Source organism: Catharus ustulatus, chromosome 5 (assembly GCF_009819885.2).
Source record: "Catharus ustulatus isolate bCatUst1 chromosome 5, bCatUst1.pri.v2, whole genome shotgun sequence".
NCBI lineage: Eukaryota > Metazoa > Chordata > Aves > Passeriformes > Turdidae > Catharus > Catharus ustulatus.
The window spans coordinates 57,295,187-57,322,291 of NC_046225.1; the positions used below are offsets into that span (position 1 = coordinate 57,295,187).

The 27,105-nt window shown below is 42.2% G+C and overlaps 1 protein-coding gene across 1 annotated transcript; it reads right to left on the minus strand.

Moving 5' to 3' along the window:
• Positions 1-14,418: 14,418 nt before the first annotated feature.
• SLC34A2 (solute carrier family 34 member 2) lies at positions 14,419-26,140 on the minus strand. Its single transcript, XM_033060717.1, is given in 16 exon segments — positions 14,419-14,994; positions 16,304-16,428; positions 16,517-16,633; positions 18,003-18,170; positions 18,878-18,998; positions 21,271-21,336; positions 21,338-21,367; positions 22,080-22,120; positions 22,123-22,274; positions 23,373-23,484; positions 24,157-24,253; positions 24,255-24,294; positions 24,871-24,877; positions 25,193-25,321; positions 25,790-25,924; positions 26,026-26,140. Coding segments are annotated over 16 exon segments (2,022 nt in total). The 5' UTR covers positions 26,132-26,140.
• Positions 26,141-27,105: the final 965 nt, after the last annotated feature.

Consider the following 27,105-nt stretch of genomic DNA (forward strand, 5'->3'; position numbering starts at 1 on the left):
GTGCTTCTCAACCTCATGCTGACAAACAGGGAAGACTCCAAGACTGGAGATCGGAAGGCTGGGAGCAGCCTTGTCTGCAGTGACCGTGAGATTTGGAGTTCAGTATCAGGCAAGGAGGAAACAGGGCAGGAAGTAAGATTGCAACTAAGGACTTCGTGAGAGCTAACTTTAGCCTCTTCAGGGATGTGCTTGGAAGAATCCATGGAAGCAGACACTGTAGGAAAATGGGGCTCAAGAGGGCTGGTTGATAGCCAAGGATCACTTCCTCCAGACTCAAGAACAGTGCCTCCCAATGAGCAAGAGGTCAGGCAAAGGTGTGCGGAGACCTGTGTGGATGTTTAAAGAGCTCTTGTCCTTACTCAAGTGTAAGCAGGAAGCTCACTCAGGACAGAAGCAGGGTTGGACCACTCTGAATGAATACAGGGATGTTTCCAGAGGGCATAGGACTGAAACCAAGAAGGTCAAGACCCATCTGATATTAAATCTGGTCTAAGATAGCAAGGACAAGAAAGGCTTCTTCAATACATCAATAATGAAAGGAAAACAAAGGATAATGTTGGCCTGTCACTAAATGGAGGGGAACTCTGGTAACAGAGGATGTAGAGAAAGCAGAGTTACCAAACACCTTCTTTGCATAGGCCTTCACTGACAAGACCAGACCTCAGGAATCTCTGACCCAGGAGACCAAGGTAAGGGAATGATGGAAAGAAGGCTTTCCTTTGGTCAAGGAAAATTAGGTTAGAGAACACCCAGGTAAACTTTACTTCCACAAGTCCATGGACCCCGACTGGATGCATCCACAAGTGCTGGGAGAGCTGGCAGACACCGTAGCAAGGCCTCCCATGATCGTGTTTGAAAGGTCATGGAGATCAGGAAAGGCGTCGGAGGACTGCAAGAAAGCAAATGTAACCCCAGTCTTCAAAAATGGCAAGGAGGAGGACCCAAATAAGTACCAGCAGTCAGCCTCATGTCAATCTCTGGAGCACCTCATTCTGGAGGCCATCTCTATCCACATGGATGACACAAAGGTGATCAGCAATAGTCAGCAGGGACTCACTAAAGATGAATCATGCTCAGCCAGCCTGCTTGCCTCCGATGCTGAAACAAATACCTGGATGGATGAGGGAGAAGCAGATGTCTTCTGCCTCAACTTCAGCAAGGCTTTTGACACTGTCTCTCACCTCAACAGGTTGGTGAGATGGGCAGAGAAGAGCCAACCAAAAATCAGCAAAGGTGAGTGCAGGGTCCTGCACCAGGGGAAGAGTAACCCCACTCACCATCCCAGGCTGGGGCCAAACTGCTGGGGAGCAGCTCTGCAGAGAAGGAGCTGGGGGTCCTGGTGGACACCAAGTGTCCCTGAGCCAGAAGTGCCCTGGTGGCCAAGAGGCCCAATGGTACCCTGGGGTGCGTTAGGGAGAGCACTGCCAGCACACCAAGGCTGGTGATCCTGCCCCTCTACTCAGCCTAGTGAAGCTCATCTGGAGTGCTGTGTCCAGCTCTGGGCACCTCAGGACAAGAGAGACATGGAGCTCCTGCAGCAGGTCCAGAGCAGGGTGACAGAGATGATGAAGGGACTGGAGCATCTCTGTTACGAGGACAGGCTGAGGGAGCTGAGTTTGTTCAGCCTCAAGAGAATAGAACTGAGAGGGGAGCTCATCAATATCTGTCAGTTCCTGAATGGAGGTGTCAGAGGATGGAGCCAGGCTCTGCTCTGTGGTGCCAAACAACAGGACAAGAGATGAGCAGAAACTGATGCCCAGGAAGTTCCACTTGAATATGAGGAAAACTCTACTGTGTGAGTGACAGAACACTAGAACAGGTTGCCCAGAGAGGTTTGGAGTCTCTGTCACTGGAGATATTCAAGAACTGTCTGAATGCAATCCTGTGCCACGTGCTGTAGGATGATCCTGCCTGAGCAAGGAGGTTGGAGCAGATAACCAACCAACTCTGGTCTCTTTCAACGTTACCCATTCTGTGATCAGAATTTTTACTTTAGATCTATATGTCTTTACTGCTCAGCTGTGTCTGACCCCAGTTAATGAATTTTTATAATATCACCAGCAGCCTTCAGAAGCACTAATAGGCCAATATTTAAGAGTTAATTTTCTGTCCTGAAGATTTGCCACAGATTAGAGACCTGAATCCAAATATTCCAAAGCCTAGAGTAATTGCCACATTCTTCAGATAACCAGTTAGAATTAAGAGAATTAGAAGTGGTTATCTACACTGATTAAAAGCATGTCCTTACAGAGGCCAAAACTCACCAGAGGAGTGACAGCCATGCAGACATAACCATGGTGAGTGCAGGTTTGAACCCTTGGTGCCAGGGGCCAGAGGCTGTCAGGCAGCAGTGCTGTTGCCCAACCTGTTTTTTGGGCTCTCCTAGGGCAAATTCTTCTATCCTGCGTGGCACTCTATTAGTGTACTCTGCAAACATACCCTCTGTGTCTTTACAATATTAAAAAGAGATAAACTTCATTTTCATATCTTAAATACCTAGTGCCAGTCCACAGGATATCCTTGGCATGTGGATACTATCAGCTGCACAGGCAGATAGTGCATGACAGAGTTGGTTATACTCTGTTGCTGATATGACAGATAGAAACCACCTTGTTCAGCATTTCAATTAACAAAATACCAATGCACACTTCCAAGAATGACTTGTTACCCCATGTGATAATTTGGTTGGCAAGAAAGAGACAGAAAGAAAGAAAACAAGAAAGAAAGAAAGTACCAGACTAGCCTGCAAACCCCTGCCTCCTCCTCTGCTTATTTACCTTGTACCCCAATACCATTACGCCAGGAATATTTAGGCTCTTTTGTGATGGAGTAAATGCTCGTTAGGAGTACAGTAATTTCACGATTACAAGCCGCACTGGCTATAAGCCGCATCTCCGGGTGTCAGCAACATTTCAATCTTTGTCCATACATAAGCCGCACCTGATTATAAGCCGCTCTGTCATTCGCAGCGAGGACCCACGTACAACAAAGTTGCCAAATAGTAACAGAATCACGGGATTGTGGAATTTACTGGCTCGGCTCGGGCCGTGCGGGCTCGGCCCGCTCGGGGCTGCCGACGGGGCCAGGTGGCCCAGCTCAGCGCTGCTGCTCGGCGGGGCCGCTCGGGGCCAGCCACTGCCAGGCTCACTTGCCCCGACCCGGCGCTGCCCCAAGGTGGCAAGCGGGGATGGAGCCCACCGGTAGCCATGGCGGCAGCAGGAGGGGAAGGAGCCCCCCGCTCCCGCAGTGGCAGGCAGGGATGGAGCCTGCCTGTTCCTGCGGTGGCAGGCGGGGTGGGAGTCCCCCACCTCTGCCCCAGACCACGGGGCCAGCAGGAGGGAGTCCCCGCCTCCCCCCCGAGCCATGGGGATGGCAGCACGGAGCCCCCTGCCTCTTCCCCGGGCTGTGCTGCCTGAAGGAGGGAGCGCCCCACCTCCCCACCCCGCGCTGCTAGCGCGGATCCCGCCTCCACCCGCCATGCAACAGAGTAACCAATTTGTAACAATCACGCAATCCTGGATTTTACTGGCAGGTGCTCAGCTCATCACCTTGGCTGCGCTTCCGGGGTTGGAAAGTTCAGAAAATTTTCCACATATTAGCTGCTCCTGAGTGTTAGCCGCATTTCCGGGGTGGGATCAAAATTTTAGTCAAAATGGTTCAGCTTATAATCGTGAAATTACTGTACATGCATTTAAAAAAAAATAAAATTCCCTCCTTCAAATGAAATAATTTTATGGCCATACGTCTGCCTATAAAAACCATAACATTTGAATTCCCCAGGCATCCACCTATCCCACCACCACTTGCAGAAGAAAGCAGAAATTTAGACATCTACCCTATGCTTTGTGTACCTGCCTCATATAATTCCAGAACTATTAGAAGGGGTGATGATCAGGGCCCTTTCTGTAAATACAAAAGACACCTGCAATTGACTCTTTCACGTAATCCTATTAAAGTGTTTTATTTGAAACATTAAAATGGTTACACTAGTGTTAACAAATACATGCCTAGGACAAAGAAGTTCAAGATGCAGTTTATGAAGGCGCACAATATTAATGCTACTTAAAGAAGAATAATTGATCTAAAAAAATCTTAGCTATTTTATCTTGCCCTTGATCTCCTTGACACATGCCATGGTTTAACCCCAGCAGGTGACTAAGCCCCACACAGCCACCCATTCACACAGGCTCTTCCAGGATGGGAGGAGAAAATTGGAAGAATAAAAGTGAGGATATTTAGGATATTTGTGTATTGAGATAAAGACAGGTTAACAAGTAAAGCAAAACCCATGCACATAGGCAAAGCAAAACAAGGAATTCTTTCATGCGTCCCATGGGCAGGGAGGTGTTCAGACTCCCCTGTACAAAACAGCTCCATCACACAAAACAGTGACTCAGAAAGACAAACATTATCACTCCAAATGTCTCCCTCTCTTTCTTCCCCCAGCAGTATGTGCTCAGTGTGATGGAATCTCCCTTGGGTCAGCTGGGGCCACCTGTCCCAGCTGTGTCACCTCTCAGCTCATTGTGCACCCCCAGCCTCCTCACTGGGGGGATGGGGTTGAGGGGCAGTGTGGGCACTGCTTGGCAATAATGCAAACATTTGCATATTGTCAATACTGTTTTCTGCAAAAATCCAAAACACGACCCCATACTAGCTAATATAAAGAAAATTAACCCACCCAAAACCAACACAACAAACAAAATCAGAGTTTTGTGCTTTAAATTGAGGGTAGCTGTAAAAGAAAGCAATTTTTTTTTCACTAAATGAATAAATTAATTTATTCACTAAGTGTATAAATGGAAGCAATGGAAAAACAAAATGGAAAAGGACACACAGAAAAACCCAAACCACACAGTCACTGGACTCCTGAGAGTATTCTGAAGCCTTTTACAGTCTCCATCACTGTTCTATTTTCACAAAAATAGAAGAACAGTTCCATTGGTCTTGATTGCATTTCTCTGATAAGTACTGTGACTTTGTTCATAACAGCACAGAAGAGCTTAGAATATTCTCCTGGAAGCTTACATGTAGCAGAAGTAAAAGTAGTCAAGAATGAGTCATCCTTGCACGGACTATCCCAGATGCTATTAGAAAGTTGACCTCTGCTCTTTAGTGAGGAGGTAATGGTCCCCCTTCAGCCCACAATAATGGGTGAAGTCCAGACTGTACAGCTCGTGAACCCAGCCTGAGTTCGTGAGCCACGTTACATTGCTGATGTTTAGTGGCAATCCCACAGGAAGCATCTCAGAGTTTGAACATCCACATCTGGTCCAGGACATAGCTGGATTGGGGTCTGCTGCTTGTACCCTGTAAATTTTCCATATTTTTGCCATAGTTTCTGTGCTACCAGCCCCAGCATATATACCAATCACTAAAGTGTATGAAGTATGTCCACCCCAATATCCATTTATTGGCACAGGTGACATAAACTCATGAGGTGCAGAATCTGTATCACAAGACAAATTTATTTTACCTACATTAGATTCAGAACATAGAATCATGCTCTCAGTATCCTCCTTCAAGACCTCTGTTTGCTAGAAGCTTACGTAACAGTACCCTCAGGATTTGTGTGCCATCAATAAAAAAAGTGAAGAATTAGGTTGTTCCTTTGTACATTTGACTTCAGATGAAATAGCATACAAAACCAGCAGGACAGTTTCTGATAGAAATAGGATATTTTTGCAAAAAGACTAGACTTTTTTCTCTCCTACAGACATAATAAATAGTCAGCTGTGTTTTCCCATCACAGCCGCCACACAGCCAACAGTGCAGGTTTTGACTGTGTTTAAACCTCCACAAAAGTTAGCTCATGACTGGGGAAGAGAAAGGAAATAATAATACTACGGCAATAAAAATCAACAGAAAGATTCTCTGAATACTTCCTTCAGAGCATTACTGACATGCCCAAGAAGAAAAGTCCTTCTCCCACATCTCCTTTAGTTCAAGAAAATAATCTGAACAGAAACCTTTCTCCTTCCTGTTGTAATGCTGTGGATTCAGACCAAGTAACAGGTGCCAAATGATAAAATAATTGAACACTTATCTCCTCATTAAACAGCCACAGCTTTAGACTATGTGTCTCTAGGAGCAGCCCTGCCCACCATAAGCAAAACCTAAGACACACAAATACAGAGCTGTTTCTGATACATACCAGCAAGCCTGAAGCTGACTGCCCCTAGCAAGAGTTGGTTTTCTTCAGTCCCTCTTCAGCTGTTTTCAATCCCTTTATTTTGCCTTTAAGCCTCCCCAGCTGTGCCCCACGAACCTTGATTTAGATATTTCAGATATTTTATTTTTCTAGAGAAATTTTTCTCATTCAGCTTAAAAGCTGAAAAGCTGCTTGAAACTTCTAGCAGGAAAAATGTTTTCCAACTCATCTTGAATGGCATTTGTTTATATCCAATAGATGTAGAGTAACATTTTGGGGACTACTTCATTATTTTTCATTTCTACTTAATTTTCTTATTTCCATGTATGGAAATACACGTGATTGTTTAAAAATAAACAACAAAAATTTTGACTGCTTGTGATATCTTACTGAGAACCAATTATCCTACTAGTCATTTGCAGGCCTAAGACTAAGAGCTGCCCATCATACAGCATTCACATTCAGGCATAGGCAGGCTTTGAAAATTGTGCCCTACAGAGGCTAAGGTCAATGTCTCCTTCTGAGATGAGCAAGACACCTGGCCCAGGAAATTTTAAATTCCTCTGGGATTTGCAACTAGGAGACTTGCCAGGATGAGTCAACAGATGGAGCTGGAATGGCCCTTTCTGCTAGTCAGATGTGAAATCCATTCTCAGCTCTGTGATATTTCCCATTAACCAGAGTTTGCTTTGTTGAAGATATTCTATGTACACTACAGGAATTCTGCCATCCAGTCTCCCTTGTCTATTTTAAAAGGTCGCTAAGCCTTTTAAATGCTAAATTTGATGTGAAAGCATTAAGTATTCACCATCTAGTGAGGTGTAAAACTCATGACATTCTGGCTTAGATCCGTGACTGAACAAAAGAGGGAGCAGCCCACACTGATCTCTGTCTACATTCTGCCCTATGTCTGAGCAGCCCCAAGTCCTGGTGTCCAAACCCCAAGAACCAGGGTGTCCTCTAAACCCCACAGCTCCACCACAGTGATAGGGTGAGTATGGGGACAACCCCAGAAAAGCAGTCCTGGCTACTGTATCCTGTCACATCTCTCGTGCCTTCATGCCCTACAGACGCCCTACTGCACCCAGGGGCTTTGTTTTGCCTCTGTGGATGCTCTGGCTGAGGGGTCCTTCCTGCTCTTACCAGCTTGAGATTTTGACCCCCAAAACACCTTCTGTGATGACATCCATAGTGTCTCTGTGGAAACCTTTTCATTGACCAAAAATCTCATTAATTACTCTCGCTCAAAAGTTACCCAATAGGGTGTTCTGAAACTGGGTTTTAATTAAAAGTGACAAAGACTGAGTAAATGTAGCTTCAAACATTCCTGCCAGTATGGTGTGACAAGCCTTCCCTGGCAAGGTACTGCTGCACATGGTGTAAGAAAGCCCAAAAGCTTTACACTATGCTGTGGCTCAATGTAATTTATTCAAATCACCTGTTACTCATGGTCAAGACATCTTAACAGCTTTAAAAGTTGCATCTCAGGTATTGCACCTCTGACTCACGTCCAAAAGGGGCAGCTGAATATGACTTGGTAAGAAGTTAGTTTTACTAACAGAGGAAGACTCTTTGTGGTGCTCTCAGGCAATATTCCTATCCATTTCAGGACAGTTCATTGCAACAGTAGAAAACCACTTGATCAGAATTAATCTCCAAATTCACCAAGAACCAGACCTGTCATTCTCTGAAGGGCTAATGATGACCTTGAATGATCCACAAATTAATCTCTCTCACTCTTTTTCAGTTACTGGTTTCAACAGTGTTGTTTTCCTAGCTGTAATACCTCATTTTTATAGCCACTGGTGTCTAGTTACTTTCCCTCATGGTTCCTTCTTCCTGCTGCAGACATCTGTGCTAAATGTACCCACCTGAAGTGCTTGCACACAACACTCCCTGTGGGTGCAGCAGTGGCCTGGCTGCTGTCCTGCAGAGGGAGGGAGGTCTCCTCCATCCCTCCCCTGGCAGTGCCCAAGATGAAGACCTGGGATGGGGAACCCCTGGAGACTGAGCTGCTTTCTCACAGCCCCTCAGTGAATGTTTTGAGCCCATCTCATTTAGGGCTTTGTTGAGATTGTGGATGCCTGGCTGGTGGTCATCTGACTAGGAGGGGGTAGACTGGAGCTGCTCCATCACATCCATAAGCATGAGGTCCTTAGAGGACTGCCAGCTCAGTCCTTGCTGGACTCAGGACTTGCTTGGCTCACCAGGCATTTTGTTTTGCTCCAAGAGAAATAAAACTTACTCCTTTCCCTGTGTTTCAAGGTAGTGTTGAAATTGCTGCTGATGAATGCAAAGTGCTCACTGCCTGCTGCCATGTACATGCAGTCATTTAACCATCAGGTCCAGCCACCCAGCCCCAGTATCAGCTCCACCTCATCCCACCCCCAGAAGTTCTGGCCTGTTTTGGAGCTCTGTTCCTCCAGCCCCCTTCCTGCTTTGTCTGTGATTCCTCAATCCCTTGCAATCCAAGCTTGCAATGTGATGGAGGGAGGGGACAAAGCAAAATGACATTCCTTGCCCCTCCTTTCCCCAAGCTGGGTGAACATCAGCTTGGGGATTCCTTGGTTTAGCAGCATTGCTATGTTTGAGGGGAAAGAAGAAGAGCTGCCACAGGCACAGAGGACTGAAGGCAGAGATGGGGTCCCACCTGGTACACAATGAGCTGCTTGGGATTTCTTCTCCCTGTCCATGGATACAGGTGTCAGCTCTGAGGGCAGTGAAGGCATGACCAACCCGGCCAAAGGCAGCAACCAGGCAAAGTAGATTTCCTCAGCATATACTCAGACTCAGCTTCTTTCCATTTCCAGCATACAAGCCTGTAAATTTGAGCCATTGTGCTGTCATTTTCTTCAGAAACTCTCCTTGTGTCACACCTGTCCTCCAGCACAGGCCAAAGGATGCTCTGCACCTATGCATCCCACTCTGCTGGGTGTGTTCTAGCACAGTCTTTGAGGAAGACAAGGAAATTGCACTGATAAGTATCTTTAAGAATATCTTTTCAGATGATATAACAGCAGGAAGCAAGAAACAAGAGTCAATCTCATTTTTTTGTCCTATGCAGGAACACCAGAGCCAGCCTTCAAGCTGGCAAGAATTTGAGATCCAGTGCCTGAGGCCATTGCATTAGTCAGTTAAAACAGGGCTTAATGCTCTCCTTACTCACATGAGCACCAGTTTTCCTGATGTCAATTATGGCCATGTATTGCCTCACCATGGGCAGCATCTGGTCCACAATTTTTTTGCATGTCCTATAATCTATGCATTTTGCATTGTGTAAAAAAAACCCCAGTCTATCAGCTGTGGTTCTGGTTGCAAAATATCTGCTCCTGTAATTACCTTGGTTGTTTATGTCATGGTAATGTGTCCTTAGATGTTGAGCCATGTAAAAAGATTGATACACCAAAAGTGTAAATGGCAATTAGGGAATTTCATCAGGTGCTGAGTAAGATACAATGCTTGTGACAGTTTAATTCTAGCCTTTGCTCTGCTTCTCTTGTCTTGTTGAAACACTCAGATCTCAGTTGTTAGGGGAACCTGCTTAAGGGGCAACTCCATGAAATCAGTGTAGTTACTGTACCATTTGCAAAGTGAACACTCAATTCTCTCATATGGATCACGTGTTTTCTTCGTAGTAGAATTGTCATAAAGGGAGTATGATCTAAAGAATATTCTGTAAAAATATCATGAGTGGGTTTACACATCCAGTGTCATGTCTCTGGCATGTGGCAGCGCCAGGAGTGGCCATTAGTGAAAAAAACCATCCGAATGGAGATAAAGTGCTTGCATGGAAGCACAGCCCACTGAGATGATGCAACAGAAACATGTCATTCCTTGGTATGTGTGTGGCATCCTTCCTTATGCAGTTCTTGAAACAGTGGATTTTTGCTTCACACTACTCCCTACTTATTTTTAAAAGACCTGGTGAGATCCTGTGCTATTGACTGTGTGTTGGTTCAGCTGCTGCCAGTGGTACCACACCAGCCTGCACTCCCAGATAGTTTGGTGTGGATCAGCCTTTCTCAATGTCACGAGTGGCTGTCCAAAGGACCTGGCTGGATGCCCACCACCACATGGCAAGATGAAGGAAGACATGATGGGGCATTCAAGCAGCATTTCAGACTAACCAGAATGCTGCACAGTGGTACATCTGAATAAATCAGCTAACCTGGTGCACTTCAGTGCAGTGTTATAAAGAGTTTGAAACTGGGGGAAGCAAATGTGGCACTTCAGCAGAGACTAAAACAGCACAAGGAGCACCAAAAGGAGCTGTGGACAACATGGCTAAGTTGCAAGAAGAGGGGAAGAGGACAGAAAACAGGCAATGAGTTGAAGCATTGTTTGCGTATTTTGAAAGCTTCTGATGACTGCAGAGCTCCATGACTTAACTGCTGCTGGTTAAATAGTGATAGGCATTGCTGAACTTTGTCCCAGGAAGTTTGGAAATGAAAAAGTGGGTGGCAAAATGTGTGCCTGTGTTCTGGGTGTGCTTTGATTCCCAACAGACAGCTAGCCATGGAAGATGGTGAATTACAACATTATGCATGAGTGTAAGAAGCTCAAGTTTTAAATCATGGGCCTAGGTTGCTTACCTTCCAGAAGAAGCCAGTTTACACTTTAGTTCATAAATATTGGTGTTACAAGAAATAATTCTGCTAGCTTCATTTCAACAAAACATGGTGCAATTGGGTATGAGGGGTGCTTTTGGGGCTGGTTCCTCAGCTGTTGTTGAGCTCATAATTAGAGAGGCTAGTAACATTTTTTATACTCTTTAACACATTTAAAGAGCACTTTTTTATTTCTCTATGGTTAATTTTAAGCTCTGTAGGCCACATGTGATTAAAAAAAAGATGGACATTTTTGCCAGTTATAAGCTGGACATTGCTCAGGCCACAGGGCATAAGGAGCATTGTGGAGACACTTTGTTTGCCAGAGGATACAGGAAGAATCTGAGCCTAGGAAAGTGACATGGATCATTTGTGGTAACTCATCATGCATCCTGTAGCCACAATAGCATTGGCTTTGCTCTTATTTGCTTGCCCTCACTAAGGACAGTCTGTAGCACTCTGCCAGAAAATATCTTGACCCACACAGTTACACTGAGCAATTATTTTTATTTTTCCCCATATGAAAATCTCTCATTCATATGAAAATATTGGACACGCAGGTGCTTTTCTTTAGTGCTCAGTGGTAAAAAAGCCTTCTCATTTCTAGGACATTGCAGAACTTGTCTGAATACTTTTTTCTGTGAGATTCCATTGTATGTATATAAATAGATATTATGAATTTTTTTTTTAAACTTCTCTTTATTTTTACATTCAATGCATGAGGACAGACAAGAGATCATGACAAAATATAAAGACATATACTGCCCTTGAAACAGTTAAAAGATAAAGTGTTTAAGAGTTTAAAAAAGTATTTTAGAAACATTGTATTTCCAAAATTTCTCATTACAGAAAATTCAAATCTTTTAGAAACATAGTGTTTAATATCCTTGTGCATTAAGCCATATTATGAAAGTCTACTGTTGTTTTTCATCTTTAAGAAATCTGTCTCTGCATTACTAACAATCTTTAAGTAGCCTATTGATGGAGCCAACAGTCTCCGTAATACACAGTATACACAGTTACAAACAATTGAAAAGTTATATTACAAAATATACAGTAGTTCCTTTTTACATTTTTATAGATAAACATTGCATAGTTTTCAAATATGTAATATATAACACAATCACGACCCTTTTTCTCTCTCTATAAGTTACGAAAAATTCTGTACACTCAAACAATTATAAATAAAGCGTAAATATCTTTTAGTAAGAGTGTGGGGGTGAATGTACCAGGACATATCATGCTGTATTCAACAGAAATATTTGTTGCAATCTGCTTAACACAATGGCATGGTATGGCCTGGAGCAAGGAGAAGAGATCAAAGGGGAGACGTTAAAAAGAGGAACCATAAAGTTCTGATATGCCTGACAATTGTTACCCTGGTACTTTCCTAAGAACTGCTTTCCCACAGTTATTATCACTGCTCTTGATGGCTTTACTTCAAGAAGCAAAATAAGGTGCATGGTTATTTAGGAAATGAGTAAAAGTAGACTAAAACGTTTCCTCTTTCAATGGGTGGTCAATGGAAACGTAAGATAATTTGAAAACAATTCTGGATATTTTTCTCATATTTTTCCCAAAGAAGCAGGGCATAGGAAATGCACACGGGGATTTAAAGAAATGGATTCAAAAACCATCCAGAATTGTGAGAATAAAACGAACAAGAATTACTGAAAATATAAAAATTCCACTTTAAAAATGACATGATGACAAAATTCTGTTTCAACTATATGAAGCATAAGGAAAATAACTCAAAAAAGAACATTTGACATAATTCTGCTGTTTTCTACTACACTCCAAAAGAGCAGAACTATACCAAAACCTGATGTTTTTGGAAATTCACTCTGATTCTAAGCATTTTGTCACTGGCTCACCATTACAGAAACAGTTAGCATCTCATTTTGAATGCAATTATGCAAACACATAGTTTGCCAGTTTTAATGTTAGTTTAAACAAGTAAATTAAAACTATTTTCACTTCTAAAATGGATGTATTTACCTGATTGCTGAATTTAACCTACTGAATTCCAAGCTCTGCAGAAAACAACTATTCAGAAGTAATTGTGTTCTAGCAGCACTGAATGGCTTTGTTACACTAAGGATCTTCTCAGCATTTTCATTACACATTTAATTTAAAATTCAGCTTTTTAAATGGGCTTTAAATGACACTTGGTCTACACTCAGACACCTATTTTTTTTTTAACATTAGTGATTGTACTTCAGATATTGTCCCATACTCAGTAATATCTAAGCTGTTGAAAACCAGCAGAAAAAGTGAGTGCATGTTTGAAATGATCGCCTTCTGACTTTGAAATTATGCCTTCTGTCAGTCCATGATTCAGAGCAGTCTCAGAAGCATTTACTAAAACATCAATAAGGTAAAATTTGAGCACAAGCAGCTTCCTACCAAGTATTGCACTACCCATGGATTTGCTAGACATTGTAGTGATTACACTCCTTATGGATTTTATTTGGGATTTGCTACATACAATTGCCAGTAAAATTCACATTTTTCCAAGCAGGGTGGCTCAGAGCACAGAGGGGTAGTGAAAACCCCTTTCTCTCAGTAAAAGTTACCAGATGCCCTATGCTAGCCATAATCTGCTCTGCAGGCTACCTCTGTTGCAGGTCTAAAGCCCATCTCCACTGCTACACTGGAAGCTCCTTTTGCGGCAAGCAACCACAGCTGCACACAGATCTCCTGGCATCTGCCCAGGCTGGCACAGCTCCCTCCTCTCCTCTGCTAATGTGGGCACTTGTCCTCCTTCCTGCAGCAGTCCATAATTGTGGGATTACATGGTGAACAGGACTGAAGAGGACATCTAGAGAGAGGAATGGCCACACAATCACATCCTCAGTCAGCCAAGCTGCTTCGGCAGCAACCTGAAGTCTCCATACACAATTCTTGACATTCAGCAGGCAGAGGGAGCAGCAATTTCTTTTACGGTCTTTAGCCTGAGATAACAGAAGATTAGAGCTCCTGTCCCCACTGTTAGAGGTGACAGAGAGGGCTCCAAATGGGCTTACAGGAACCCTTACGCCAGAGTAGGACTCCAAGAGCTTCTGAAGGATGTCCCAGCATTTCATTTTCCTTCACACACATAGATTTTGTCTATTCTAGGAAAGCTACGGTTTTCCATTTTGACCACTGCAGAGAGGCCAATGAAAACATTAGGATTCCTTCTTTTCCCCCATTTTTTCTTCTTTTTCCCCCTTTCCCCCCGTCCTTCCTTTTTTTTTTTTTTTTTAATTTCAAGGGCTTTGTAGGTATTATGAAGTATTTTCTGCTGAGTCAGTAGGTCAGAAAGGCTGTTCTACAAACATTTATTGGTTTTTTACGTTTGAATTGATTGCCACTTCTTTCATCCCTTTTTTCATGGGACTGCATCAGGATTACTTTTATTTGCTACTGATAACATTGGAGAGAGGTACCACATAGTAGATCCTCTGTGAACAAATCTGTCATTAGCTTTGCAACTGAGCATGGATTTTTCTAGGGACTCTGTCAAGCTTGTTTGACTCCTTTCCTTGATGAGTGATGTATCACTGGCTTCAGAAACCTAACAAAATGTTCACTCTGTCCTCAGTGCAATGTCCAAGGTGGTTTTGATGAGCCTGGCTGTCCTGTGCTGTATCTCTGGTAATATGCATGGATCCAGTACTATAAGGCTGTGTTGTTTGTGCCTGTTTTGTCAACACAAGCTACAGCTGGTGCCCTTCTTCCACCTCTTTCTTCATCAGCCATTGCCATGGTGTTTTCATAAACTTCCATAGTTTTTAGCTGGTTGTCTTTGGCACCCTCCTGTTCAGTATTGACTTTGCAACACTTGCAGAAGCCACAGCAGTGCTTCCCACAAAAAGCAAGTGAAGACATAAGCATATTGTCCCAGGGCTCTAGGGAGTGCATCCAGAAGGGTAGGAAATCCCAGTTTTGGAGCTTCTCAGGCAGTGAATGTGGTCGCCTTTTCTGCATAACATTAATTATAACCACAGCAATAAAAAGAAGAAACAGGGGAAGGCAAACACCCAAAAGGACTCCCCAGCCTGCCAGTGACAGAGCAAATACAAACAAAGGCAAAAGAAAGAAACAGAGGAGAAGATAAAATATAGCAAACCATCTGTACTGGGCTGTTATATTTCCCAAGGTCTTGCTCATACGGATTGGTAGGCGGGTATAAGGTATCGGATAAAACAGAATAATCCCAGAGACATTGAAGAAAAAGTGGCACAAGGCAATCTGAAAGCAAAAACATACGAGAAGTTCATTAGCTAAAATGCCATTAAATGCTCCTACCCACATGCTAATTACTTCCAGCTCTCAGGAAACAGTACTGCTGTCAATAAGGTGTGGGAACCATTGGGTTCTGCATCCATGAATTTTCAATGAAAACGTGGGAAACATAAATTTGGTATTGCACACAGGCTACTGAGAAATTTTTAATGGTACAAATTTGGATTTTACAAAAATTAGCTATAAGCTTATAGAGCACTGAGGAGATTCCTGGAGGGGGACTTTGTCTTTGGGTCTTTACAATCCTTTGATTCACATACTTCAAAAATTTTTTGAACAAAAATTAACTTTAAAGGCACAGACTTGCTAAAGCTTACAGAATTCACTTAGGCAGAATAAGCATATATTGAACAAAACAGTACATTCCCTGTTCACCTTATCCTATTTTAATTTTGTAACTGTTATCAGAATAAAGTAAATATGAAAGTACAGGGGTTTATTTATAAAGAGCTTTATAAAACCAGCATGTTATCATGAAATCTGAGCTTTGTCAAGATAGCATCTTCTCATGATTACATCTGTTGCCTGAGGACAATAAAATGACTTCTGTAATTTTCTTGATTTATTTTAGCTAGTAAAGACATTCATCCTCCTCACCAAGGAAACGTTATTATCTTTTCACTCTGATGTAAAGCATTCATTCAAATGTTATCTGCTGCCACGTTCTTTACTGGGTGGAAAATGGGAGGCCAAAGCCAGGCTTCCAAATTTTCAAATAGTTTGAGGCAAAAGGAATTAAATACAACCCACTCAAATTACATTTACAATGAGAAAAATAGATGCCATGATGCTCACTGCAACGTCAGGTAGAGAGCTTGCCAGCTTAAGGACTGTGCAACATTCACTTAGGTTACAGGAGTCACTGTACACTTCATGAACTGACTTAGGGTCCTGAGAAGAGAGCTTACAGAAATCAGTCACCCTCAGAGGGTTCTCAGTATGTGGGCACTGAACTCCAAGCAGCAGAGATTCCAAACTCAGGGGTCAAGTGGCTTCCACTGTCTCAGTTCTGAATCAATTCATGCAGATCAAGGCAATTTATGAAAGCAAGATTAGCGTATATATTGACATTCTGAGAAATCTTAATGAAACCTTTTTGCTCTAGTAGTTGAAATGAATGCATTGTCATTAACAGCACATGCAAAATCAGGCACACATGAACAGTGTATTTGCGTTACAGCCAATTTTGTCAGGTTTTTCTTCAGAAAAGTTACAACTCCTTAATGAAGTCAAGAAAGCATTATTTTATACTGACCTGTAATGAATATTTTAATGTACTCCCTGGACTTGCTAAAGCTGCAAGGATAGCTGTTGTGGTTGTGCCAATGTTGGCTCCTAAGGTGAGGGGGTAAGAGCGCTCAATGCTTATAACACCAATGCCTATGAGAAAAGAAACATGGCTGAGCTGGTTTCAGAATGATGGAAAAGATAAAACATGGGGATAAAGAGCACAGTATTTACAACTTACCAACAAGGGGTGTAATAGCAGATGTGAAAACGGAACTACTTTGGACAATGAAGGTCATACCAGCCCCTGCAAGCATAGCCAGGTATCCAGCAAGCCAAGTAAAAGGAAATGGAAAATCTGAAAAAGTGAGGGAGAAAACATTGCTGTTAGCATAGCAGGGTGATCTATGTAACAGTAACACAGCAGTGAAGACTGTAGATGTACTGAAATGTAGATATACTGTTTGTATACTGGGTCTCAAATGACAATTTGGGGTCAGTTCTACTACTTTGATTTATCCTGTTTGATGTGCTACTTCTACAGCCTTGCACTGCTGGATACACTTTGAGATGGATACTAGACTAGGTAGACATTTGTCCTGACCCAGGACAAATGACCAGTAGCATGTGTGTTGTGATATAATCAGGTACCAGAAGTGTTTCCATGGAGGTGAACACAAAACCTCCTGAGTGTTTTGAGAGCCTTGGTTTCAGCAACCAGGCATGGATCAGATCTTCAAAAAGCTCCAAGACCATCCTGGGAAAACCAAGTTGTTTGTTCTAACTAGTTCCAAGCAGATTATCTCCTAAAAATTCACTTGTTAACTCTTGCAGAGAACAGTTAATTACACTGATTAGAGGAACTAGGCACAAATATCCCCTGAGTCTGTAGATTAATGGAGAGAGCTGAGAAGGGACTTAATCAGTTGGGAAGATACAGAGCGACACAGAGCAGATCCCAAATTAAATAAGCAGTAGTGGTCAGCTGTTTACTTTCTAACCCTTGTTTTTAATTCAAGCAGTGTTCTTTGCCCAGGAGAAGACAGCTTGGGCACCACTTTGGTGTCTTCTTTATTTCTGTCAACCCTCACTTCAACCACAGCCTGAGATCTGTGCCAGGACTGCTTTTCTAGGCTACTGCTTCTTATCTCTCCATTAAAGTGAGTATGAAGGAAAAGCAGCCTGATGAAAAAACCCTAACATTTGCACTCAATGGATTCAGGCTGAAAAAGTGCCTGGACATCACAGGGAAAGACAGAAAAACACCACTATTCAAGGCTGCCTTATCCTGCTGAGGAGAGGGTTAAGCAGCAGAACAGGATAAGATCATTAATTACTACAAACTTTTCTCAACTTTAGAAGGAATATGCAGGCCATGTGCCGGAGCAGGCAATCACAATCTCAGCACTTCAGTGCTATCTTTTGAGGATGGGAACACTACATTGCTAACAGCTAATGATTATACATCTAAGAACAGAGCCTGGACTTTGGTCTCCAATGCTGTTAATCTGCCAGATTTCTCAATCAAGCTGTTCACTAACAGATTTTTTTAAATGAAAGAAAAAAATACTTGGGAGAAAAAAATGTTGGGCATAGTACATGATTTTCATTCACTAGTATTTTCTTTAAAATATTCTATAATGTCTTCCAGAACAGGAGACATAAATAAACATACTCAGTGTCCTTGTCATTCCTAAAAACAATCCTCAGGAAAAGCAGATAGTTACCAGTGTTGATTGTCTTCTTGATGACACTTGCCACTTGTCCTTTAAGCACAGAGTTTAACAGCTTAACGATCATTATCAAGCAGGAGCACAGAACAAGCAAGGACAAAGCCAGAAGGATGAGCCCGATGGCAAGATCAGGCAGGTCTGAGTTCACAAAGATGTGTTGGCCTGAAAAAGAAGAGGGAAATTAATTACCCTACCCACATTTTTGCCTGTGAGCCTAAGCCCAGCTCTGGTTTTTATTCACTCCCCTAAGAAAATTGGACCAAAGCACACACAGCTTGAGGGGTTGAAGCCAGGAGGGAAAATGGCACCTTCCTTTCTCCACAAAAGCCATGTCTGAGTGAGGCAGGAGAGGGGCTTCTGTAGACATGCTAATAAAATAGCCAGCAGGCACCCCTATGGGGCAGGCTGGAGCTAGGTGACCGTGTGCAAGGGAGAGGAGTACAAAGGCAGGAGAAAATTTTGGGGTACTCCAAGCTGCATGGTGGGTGAGCTGTTCCCAGAGGGGGCTGCATGCCTAAGGAGGGCTGTTAAAGTCCTGCAGGGCATGCATGGGGATGGAGATATCCCAGCAACCATTACAGCAAAGTGACCTGGCTCCAAGCCACCTGAACATCGAGGGTGACATGATACTGAAGACCTCAGTTACTGGTATCAGGCAGCATGGAAAGGGATCCATGATACCCAGATACCCTGATGATGCTGGTAACTCCAGCTGTGCAGCTATAACAGAGCACAGGCTCCTGGGGCAGCACCCAGAGCCGTGTGTCTGTGTACAGGGCTTCTGGATACACCTCTCGAGTGCTCTGTTAGCACCATTAGAAAGCTACACACTTTTGTAAAGATTGCAGAGAAGTAGTTCTACTACTTACATTTACTGATATACTCTGTTTCAGTTATATTCTTGAGGGTCCACGTCACATTTCCCTCAGTCCAGCAAAAGTCAGGAGATGTGCAGTTTTCAGAAGGTGGAATTGTGACATTCTGCAGAGTCTAAAGATTGCCAGACAAAGCAGGTAGTTCAGTCATCTACAATCCTTTATTAAGAGCTCATGATGAATTTTCAAATTTTACTACAACCAAGATTCTGCTAAAGAGTCAGAATTGTAAGCTGGCACCACATTAATGATATTGTAGCATTTTGCATTCTGAAATAAATGATTATGCTGCCACCCAAATCAATCAGTACAACATTTAAAAATAAAAATATCCCAAAAATATTCTACATTGTAATAACTACAGCACCAAGCCACTAATAGCTAAGGAACTTTACTGATGACAGTTTTGTGAAGTGAGGCTCATGTTTGGCTGCAGCTGTGGGACAGTGGCAGTCCTTTTCCAGCCAGTGCCACAGCTTCCTTGCTCAAAGAAGGACCTCTTTACTGTCACCTCAATGCAGTTTGTGGTAGCTGAGTGCTACAGGACTGTGAGTCAGAATGCTACAACACCACTGCAGCCTCTCTTGCTGGATGAGCACAAAGTGCTCAAGCTGATTTTCTGTGCCTCAGTTTCCATGTCAATAGAAACAGAAGTGCTGCTAGTACTTTAATTTTCAAAGTTGGAATACTATCCAGAGCTGACTACAAGGACTATCATTAGCATTACTAAATTACTGAATTTCTGTGTATACCACAATAAAACGTTCCCTATAAGCCCTCCTAGTCTGGCCATATTGCATTCTGACACCAGGTCCATAAATTGTTATGCAGATTAAGGAAGAGTTTGCTGACTGAGCTGTGCTTCCACACGAGAGCAGCTAACAGCCAAATGGACTATGAACCACTCTCCTGAACATAAGGTATCTTTCCAAAGTGCTGGAGTGATTTTCTTTTCCAGAAATGGGGAAAGAGAAATCCTATTTTTTTGCTGGGTACTGCCTACTGACACCTGCATTTGTCTCTGTCTCCAGATGATGCAGGTGTGGCAAAAAACCTCCTCACATCTCCAGGGAGCACCTGGACTCCAGGCCCCCCATTCTGTAAACCTTTACAAACACAAAACAATCTTGTTTCTCACCTTCCTGATTTTTTTTCAAACATCTGAATTTCAAAGCAGCTGCATTAGATCAAAATGTTTGTTTTGCTTTAAACATATGGGGTCATGTATTTATCCTTGCTATACGTCTGTAATTTTTGCTAGAAATCAGTTTAATCCAGTAGGAATGCAAATAATTTTAATTATTTTCCTTTTTCCCCACCAAGCTCAAGTCAAAATTCTGGGGGTTTCACATGTTTTTGTAATTTGATTATAAGCTTGAGCGGTATGTACACAGCCAAAACACAGGCAAACACAGAAAAAAGTGTGCATGTCTGGAAATACACATTTCCCTCAGTCTGCACTTTCCATGTGTTTTCTTGTCTTGGGCCACAGCTGCTCCAGCCTGGGCTCCTCCAGGTGAAACACCCAGAGACTCGGCAGGGTAACCTGAGCAGGGTTTCAGGTGAGCCCAGCTCTGCTCCAGCACTATCTCCACAGGTAGCATTTCACTGGCCATCCAGACTGTCATTCAATAGGAGCTGAGCACTTAATTTCAACCTCTACCATGTGTCCTTAAAAGTATCTTCTGCCTCAGGACTTCAGGAATTACTTTTCTACACTTGCCAACAAGTAGGATACCCTAATTAGAGAATCAAAGGATATGTAATGCCGTAATTGCTAGTTAGCTGAACAAAGCAAACCCAACACTCAGCTCCACAGTTTACCAAAATACTGCTTGGTGTCGATCTGAGCAAGAGATTCCTCCAAGCTGCAGGGCTGCTTGAGTGAAGAGGAACAGGACACAGCCCCACAAAGGCTGTGTTTCTCCAAGGGCAGTTTTTCCAAGAAAGCTGGCAAATAGCCAGCCACCACCAGATCACCCTAACACACGTAAACCTAAAGCTGATTAGATCGGTAGATAAGCGGTGGCTGAAAGGATCTTTTCTCTAACGATCTTTCTATGCTGCCAATTTTTTTCCACTTTCTGGGAATTGGTAGAAGTATCAGAGCTTAAAGGCATTTGGATCTGAACGGAGCACAAGACTTGGCTCCAATCCACCAGTTCTGCACAGTAGCACTGAAAGCAGCCAAGTCAAGGTCACCACAGTGTACCCATGCTTGGTCTAAGTGGAGCAAAAGTACATTACATTTTTTTCATTCTTTTCTGTTGATAAAGACCCCACCCTCATTTAAAAATCTAATTTCACAATCCTAAGATAAGGAGCATCAACTACAGGTCCGTAATAGTAGCTGAGGTACCTGACAATTGATTTAACATAATACTCACCACATTGCTTTCAGTGACACACCAGATCTTTACCAGGCTTTTGTTTTTTGCTGATTCATCATTAGTAAGCAATTGCATTTATTACTGATTTATCAAGCTTTAAAGAAAAATAAAAAGAATTTTAAAAACACATTATTCCAGCTTGTATCACATACTTCTGTTCAGCTCTACTCAAACAGCCCCCTTTGGAAGCTCAACCATATAAAATCTGCATGACTCTAATGCTGGAACTCCTGCCCTACAGATAGGAGGGGGGTTACTCCCAGGAAAAAGTTGCAACTCTACACACACAAACACCTTGTCTCGTTCTCCCCACATCATCCACTGCCTCATCCCACCCTTTCTGTTTAATCAGCTGCTCTGACACAACTGCCTGACTGTAATTGATGTCCCTTCAGAAGCTGTGTGTATCCCCCTGGCCTGTAGATGCACATGATTATGTCCCATAATTTCAGTGTCATCATCAGGTGCTGATCCTCTCATTGTGGCAGGTTGTCTCAGCTAGTGCTATCTGCCAATGTCCAGGCAACAGGCTGCCTTCCCATGCATCCCACATGGCTGTATTTGTCCTCACCTGCCTTCACAGTTCTCCTAGCTAGGTCTGCCATCGCAACCGTGAAATGTGGGGGAAACAGAAACTGGGAACATAGAGCTGGGGCTTTATGAAATGTGACTAAAGAGAAGAATTCATCTGCTAATGAACTTTAACCTGAGGACACAGAAAAAGGAGTGGGAAGCCCTCTCATACTCAGAGCATTTTGATTAGTTGAACCAAGTAAGCAGCTTCCTTGAAGTGAGAAAGAGCTTACCTCAATGATGAGCTTTGTAAAGGGGTCTGTGATAACTTTAGTAGCTCCGGGGCATCGTCACCACTTTCAAGACGAAAGGACTCAACTATCACATTGGTGAGATGGTAGAGATAGCCAGTAATAACTTCAATGGGCAACAGGGCAAACACAGCTAGCCAGTTAAAGAAATCATGGATTGTTGCCCCAGCAAAGGCCCTGCAAGAAGAAATTAAAAAACAGAGCTGCTTTTAGTTTGACAAAATGTGTACAACAATTAGATATGAAATCATAAAAGTAGAGATGAGGGCATTTTGAGGTGGGAATCATTTAATTTCTGGGGTCAAAGGAGATGTTATGGAGTTGTTATGGAGTTTGTTATGGAGTGCTAGGTTGGCTCCACACTGTTAACCAATCAAAGAGCCAGACAGGTGAGTAAAACAAGAAAAACTAGAAAATACAAAAGTGATCTTTAGCATGAGGCTGCCAAGAATACTTGTTTGAAGAAAGAAGTGGCTGTACAGCCTGTATTTGTTTTGCCTCTCACCTGTTTTTGGTGCATTTTTAATCCTCAACCAGTCATTGCCTCTGGGACCCTGACTCCTGGGGCAAGAGGGCTTTGCAGATCTCCCTCATGTTTCTGCAGACAGTTGGTGTAAAGCTCCCTCCCATCTTTTTCTCTAAAGCCTGAGGAACCACTGCTCCTCCCTCAGAGGCTTTGGCTAAGAGTATTTCAATATGCCCAGTGCACCACAAATGACAAGGTACTGGAGTCTCCAATCCCTCCCAAGTTTACTGCCCATCTACAGTAAGCCTCCAAGTGCTCCATGAGCTCCATGAGCTCCCTCAGTCAATATGTCAAGTGCCAGTCTAAAAGTTGTCACTGTGTATATGTGACAGCCAGAACACTTCATTTCTCTACAATTACCAGCTCTGGCTTTTTGCAGACTTTCAACATTAAAATCTCTTGTAAGGAAACCAGAACAAATTTGTGTAATATTAACTTCTTGTACAGCCCTCCCATATAACTAAGACATAATAAAAGGTGGGTGATAGAGTAGGAGCCCTTGAAAATTTATCCCTGTGTAAGATTGTTAGAAATGGAGAATTCTTGCAAACCCACAAAACTTTTAAAGGAACATGAAATGTATTTCTTCAAGCATATGAAGCCATACACATAGGCAGCACTATACTTTTGCCATGGTCATGCTTGTGACTTCCTTACCTAGAAAAGTTGTAGTAGTGATAGAGAGCATAGAAGAAGGTCTACAAAAATGAAAGAAGCAATTTTCCAGATCTACAGTTTAAGTACAATACCTTCTAAATTCATTCCTGTCCCCAGCTTGCATAAGTGCCACAATAGTGTTTGTAACTGAGGTGCCAATGTTTGCTCCCATGATGATAGGAATAGCTGCTCTAACAGTCAGCACTGAAAAGCAGAAAAGGAAATGCTGAATGAAAAAATCATATTATCCAAAAATTCTATGCTTCAATGAAAATTTCTATTACTATCAGTGAATCCCTGACTTCCCTTGATGTCAGTGGGATGAGCTGCTCCAATCCAAACAGGTTTGCTTTTTTTCAAGCCCCCTGGGAACATGGCAATCCATAGTCCCGTGATTCCCCACCATGGCCCATGGTTATCCATTTTCACCACATGTTAGAGGGCCAGATAAAGTCTCTTCTTTCCCATGCATTTGGCTACTTACTGCAGAATTTTGAAATGAAATCACAGAAACAATGAAATCCAGAAACTGCCTAACATGAGAAAATTATGCAGGTAACTCCAAAACTAAGTCACTCAGTGCCAAGGCTTCCAATGGTTTTCATTGCAGTTGTGGTTTTATTACCACTACTAGTACTACTACTACTAGTACTACTACTACTACTACTACTACTACTATTGCTACTACCTATATTAATACCATTATTATTCATTTTGAAATTTTAATTTAATATCAGGGAAGCAGCTGTGAAAATCTTTTCCTACAATCTCTATTATTTTACCCGAACTTTCTACAATTTGAACACAGGTGGGAATGTTTGCACCTGAGACAAGGTTTATGAGTGGTCTCTAGGAAGACCCTGTAAGCAGACTTACATGTGGAGGACACCATGCTGACTATAATGGATGAAGAAGTGCTGGAACTCTGCACCATAACAGTCACCAGAACTCCAATCACCAGTCCCGCTACAGGGATTCGAGAGCACTGAATCATCTTTAAATATGTCCCTGCTGCTTTACCTGTTTAAAAAAACCCCATATTCTCAGAGTTGAGGGAAGTGCAAGGTGAAGTCCATAGAAATTATCAGTGTTTAATTAAGATCATTGAGTTGTTTAATTGATATGTATATAACCATGTTTATCCCAAAAAAGTACACTGTAGCTCAGGGATCCAGATTCATGTCCTGGACTCTCAGCTTCTCAGTTTTTAGAGAATACTTTATATGCTCTCATTTCAGTGACTATAAGCCCTGCTGAACTCTGCAGAGAAGCATGTATGCCACAGTAATCAACAGAAAGACCATAGGATAAAAAAACCACACATACCTTGATTTAAATGTTATTACTTAGTATTTTTGGATACTGAATTAAGGAAAATGCTTTTAGTAATACTGATTAATTCTGTTCCTGTACCTTTCTGTGTTTGCAAAATACTTCCACAGAAGTGCACATATTTCTCTGATAACCACTCCTGAGTCCCTCACCTGAATTCAACACTTTGAGGTAAATGTAAAAAAACACATTTCAATAGTGTTCATCTTTGAAGGATTTGGGGGACATTTCAGTATTAGATGCTTTGGTCAAGAGCACAATTTTCCTATTTTGCTTTGTTGAAATTCTTTTACATAGATTTATGCACAGATGTATTTTTGTAAACTGTCACTAAAGTAGCAGGAAGCTACTGGGAAATTTGGGGCAATAACCCCTATGTCAACAGCTCTTTGGAGTTTGAGACAGAAAGACTCCTCAAACAAATGAAGGTCAGTGTTCAATCAGAGCTACTTCCTTCTGAATCTACCTCTCATCACATATGAAGAATGCCCTTGAAGAGTGGTAGTTGTAATTAAGTGTCTCAGACAAAATTTACTGCTTTATCCATAGTTTAGTCTTGATATTTTAGATATTTCCATACCTCCTACCAGTTGAAAAGCAGAGCTCAGTACATCCAGAGAACACACAAACATGTAGAGTAAGCAGAGTAGCATAATGAATTTCCCTATCCCATAGAGTACACGAATGACTTTTCCTTTTCCATCCAGTTCTGCAAAAAAAGACATTATGCATAAAAGAATCATTTGAATTTTTCTCTGGAATACTCTAGTTCACAAGCAGAGGCGGTGGAGACAAAGACAGTGACATGGCTCCAGTGTGTGATTAAACCCAAAAGAATGTTCTTAATCACATTTTAACTGCAGAAGAAGGTATTTTGTTTACCTACTTTTACCGCAAAAAAACCTTTTTGGTATGTGACAAAAGCCTTATGAAATCTGACATTGACCCTTGGTTTTATAGTCATCCTACAGAGTAAAAAAAGAACAGGTGCCCAGATATAAAACTATATTAGTTGGACTGTTTTACATATATCTCTTTGTGTTTTGAGGAGGGTGAGAAGCATGATTTCAGGATTTTTCTTAACTGACTGAATATAATACGCCCATTGACTCTTGAAGAACATGAGACAAGTGATGGGAAAACAATGCAGGTAACTTATTGACAGAGAAATGGCTACCTGACCACTTGACCCCAGTGTCCTGCAGTTCCGGCAGAGCCCACGGGTCTTCTTCTGGCCTTGTCTCATCTATCAAAGCTACTGTGGAAAATGCAGGTTGAATTTCCCCTTTATTTCCAAGTGAAGCCGCATTGCCTGCTGAAACAGAACATTAAAAAAATTGTTTAACTACTTTCCATCTTCTCCAAGGATCTCAAAACTTATATATTTTTATAACTTACGAGTGAGCACATTACCTTTGTGATTTTCTCCTTCTTTCCCAGCCATGTTCTGGTTTTGTTTGGAAGAGTCCCCAATATAGTTATTGGTTTCAGGCTTGTCTACCTCCGGCCAGGGAGCCATGATCTGTGACTAACAAAGAAGTGTTGATTGAAATGCGAGTGCAGTCAAAATATTCACCTTACAGGAGTGTATGTGAGAAATATGATAAAGACAAAGATAGGATAAAGAGCAAAGGAGATGAAAAGGAGCAAAGGAGATGAAAATTAAATATAAGCAATTTTCCTTTGAACAAAAGTTTTTACTAAATTTTATGAGTTAGTCTTCTATTTGGGAAATTGAGGTCTCAATTATTTTTTAAATCACAGTTTATTTATTTTTGTACACAATTAAAATTTTATTTCCATCTCACATCTGTATTTTCACACACTTTTAACTGTCATGAAAGCAAAGACTCCTCTGCTTTCCCAAAGGTAAGCATTTCTTGTCTTTAATTAATTTTAACTCCTTTCAACAAGAAGTCAGAGAATTGTTTTACTTTCTTCCACCTTCTGGATTTTAGCAACTGCCTGGTAATTCAATACACAGACTTCTATCTGGTAATTCAATACACAGAAATTTTTTAGCGAAAAAATTCTTCCCCGAAAGCACTGCTTAGTTTGGGTCATGAATGCTAAACACAATTCCTTATTGGCTTTACTGGTTCATTCCCATTGAAACATGAAGAGGAGAATCCTGGACAGGGTGAAGAAGAGAGCCCAGGGTTTGAGCTTGCTGAATGTCCAGAGAAGAGGACAATTAGAGAGCAGTGGCCATTTGCAGGTCTGTCTTTGCCTGCAACTGACAGCTGATGCTGCAAATGAAGCTGAGCTGGTAGCAGCAAGGTCCAGCTCACCCATCTCACACAGGCTCTCTCTCTGAACCTCTTCCTTCCTGACCGCTTTTTGGGTACATTTGACATGCACTGCAATATGAATAAATAATAACTTAAAAAGTAAGACACCACATGTCCAAATCCTGCCAGCATGGGCACAAGCACACATGACAGACCTGGTCCAGGCATAAGATGAGGCCAAGCCTGGAGGAGTCCTCCCTAT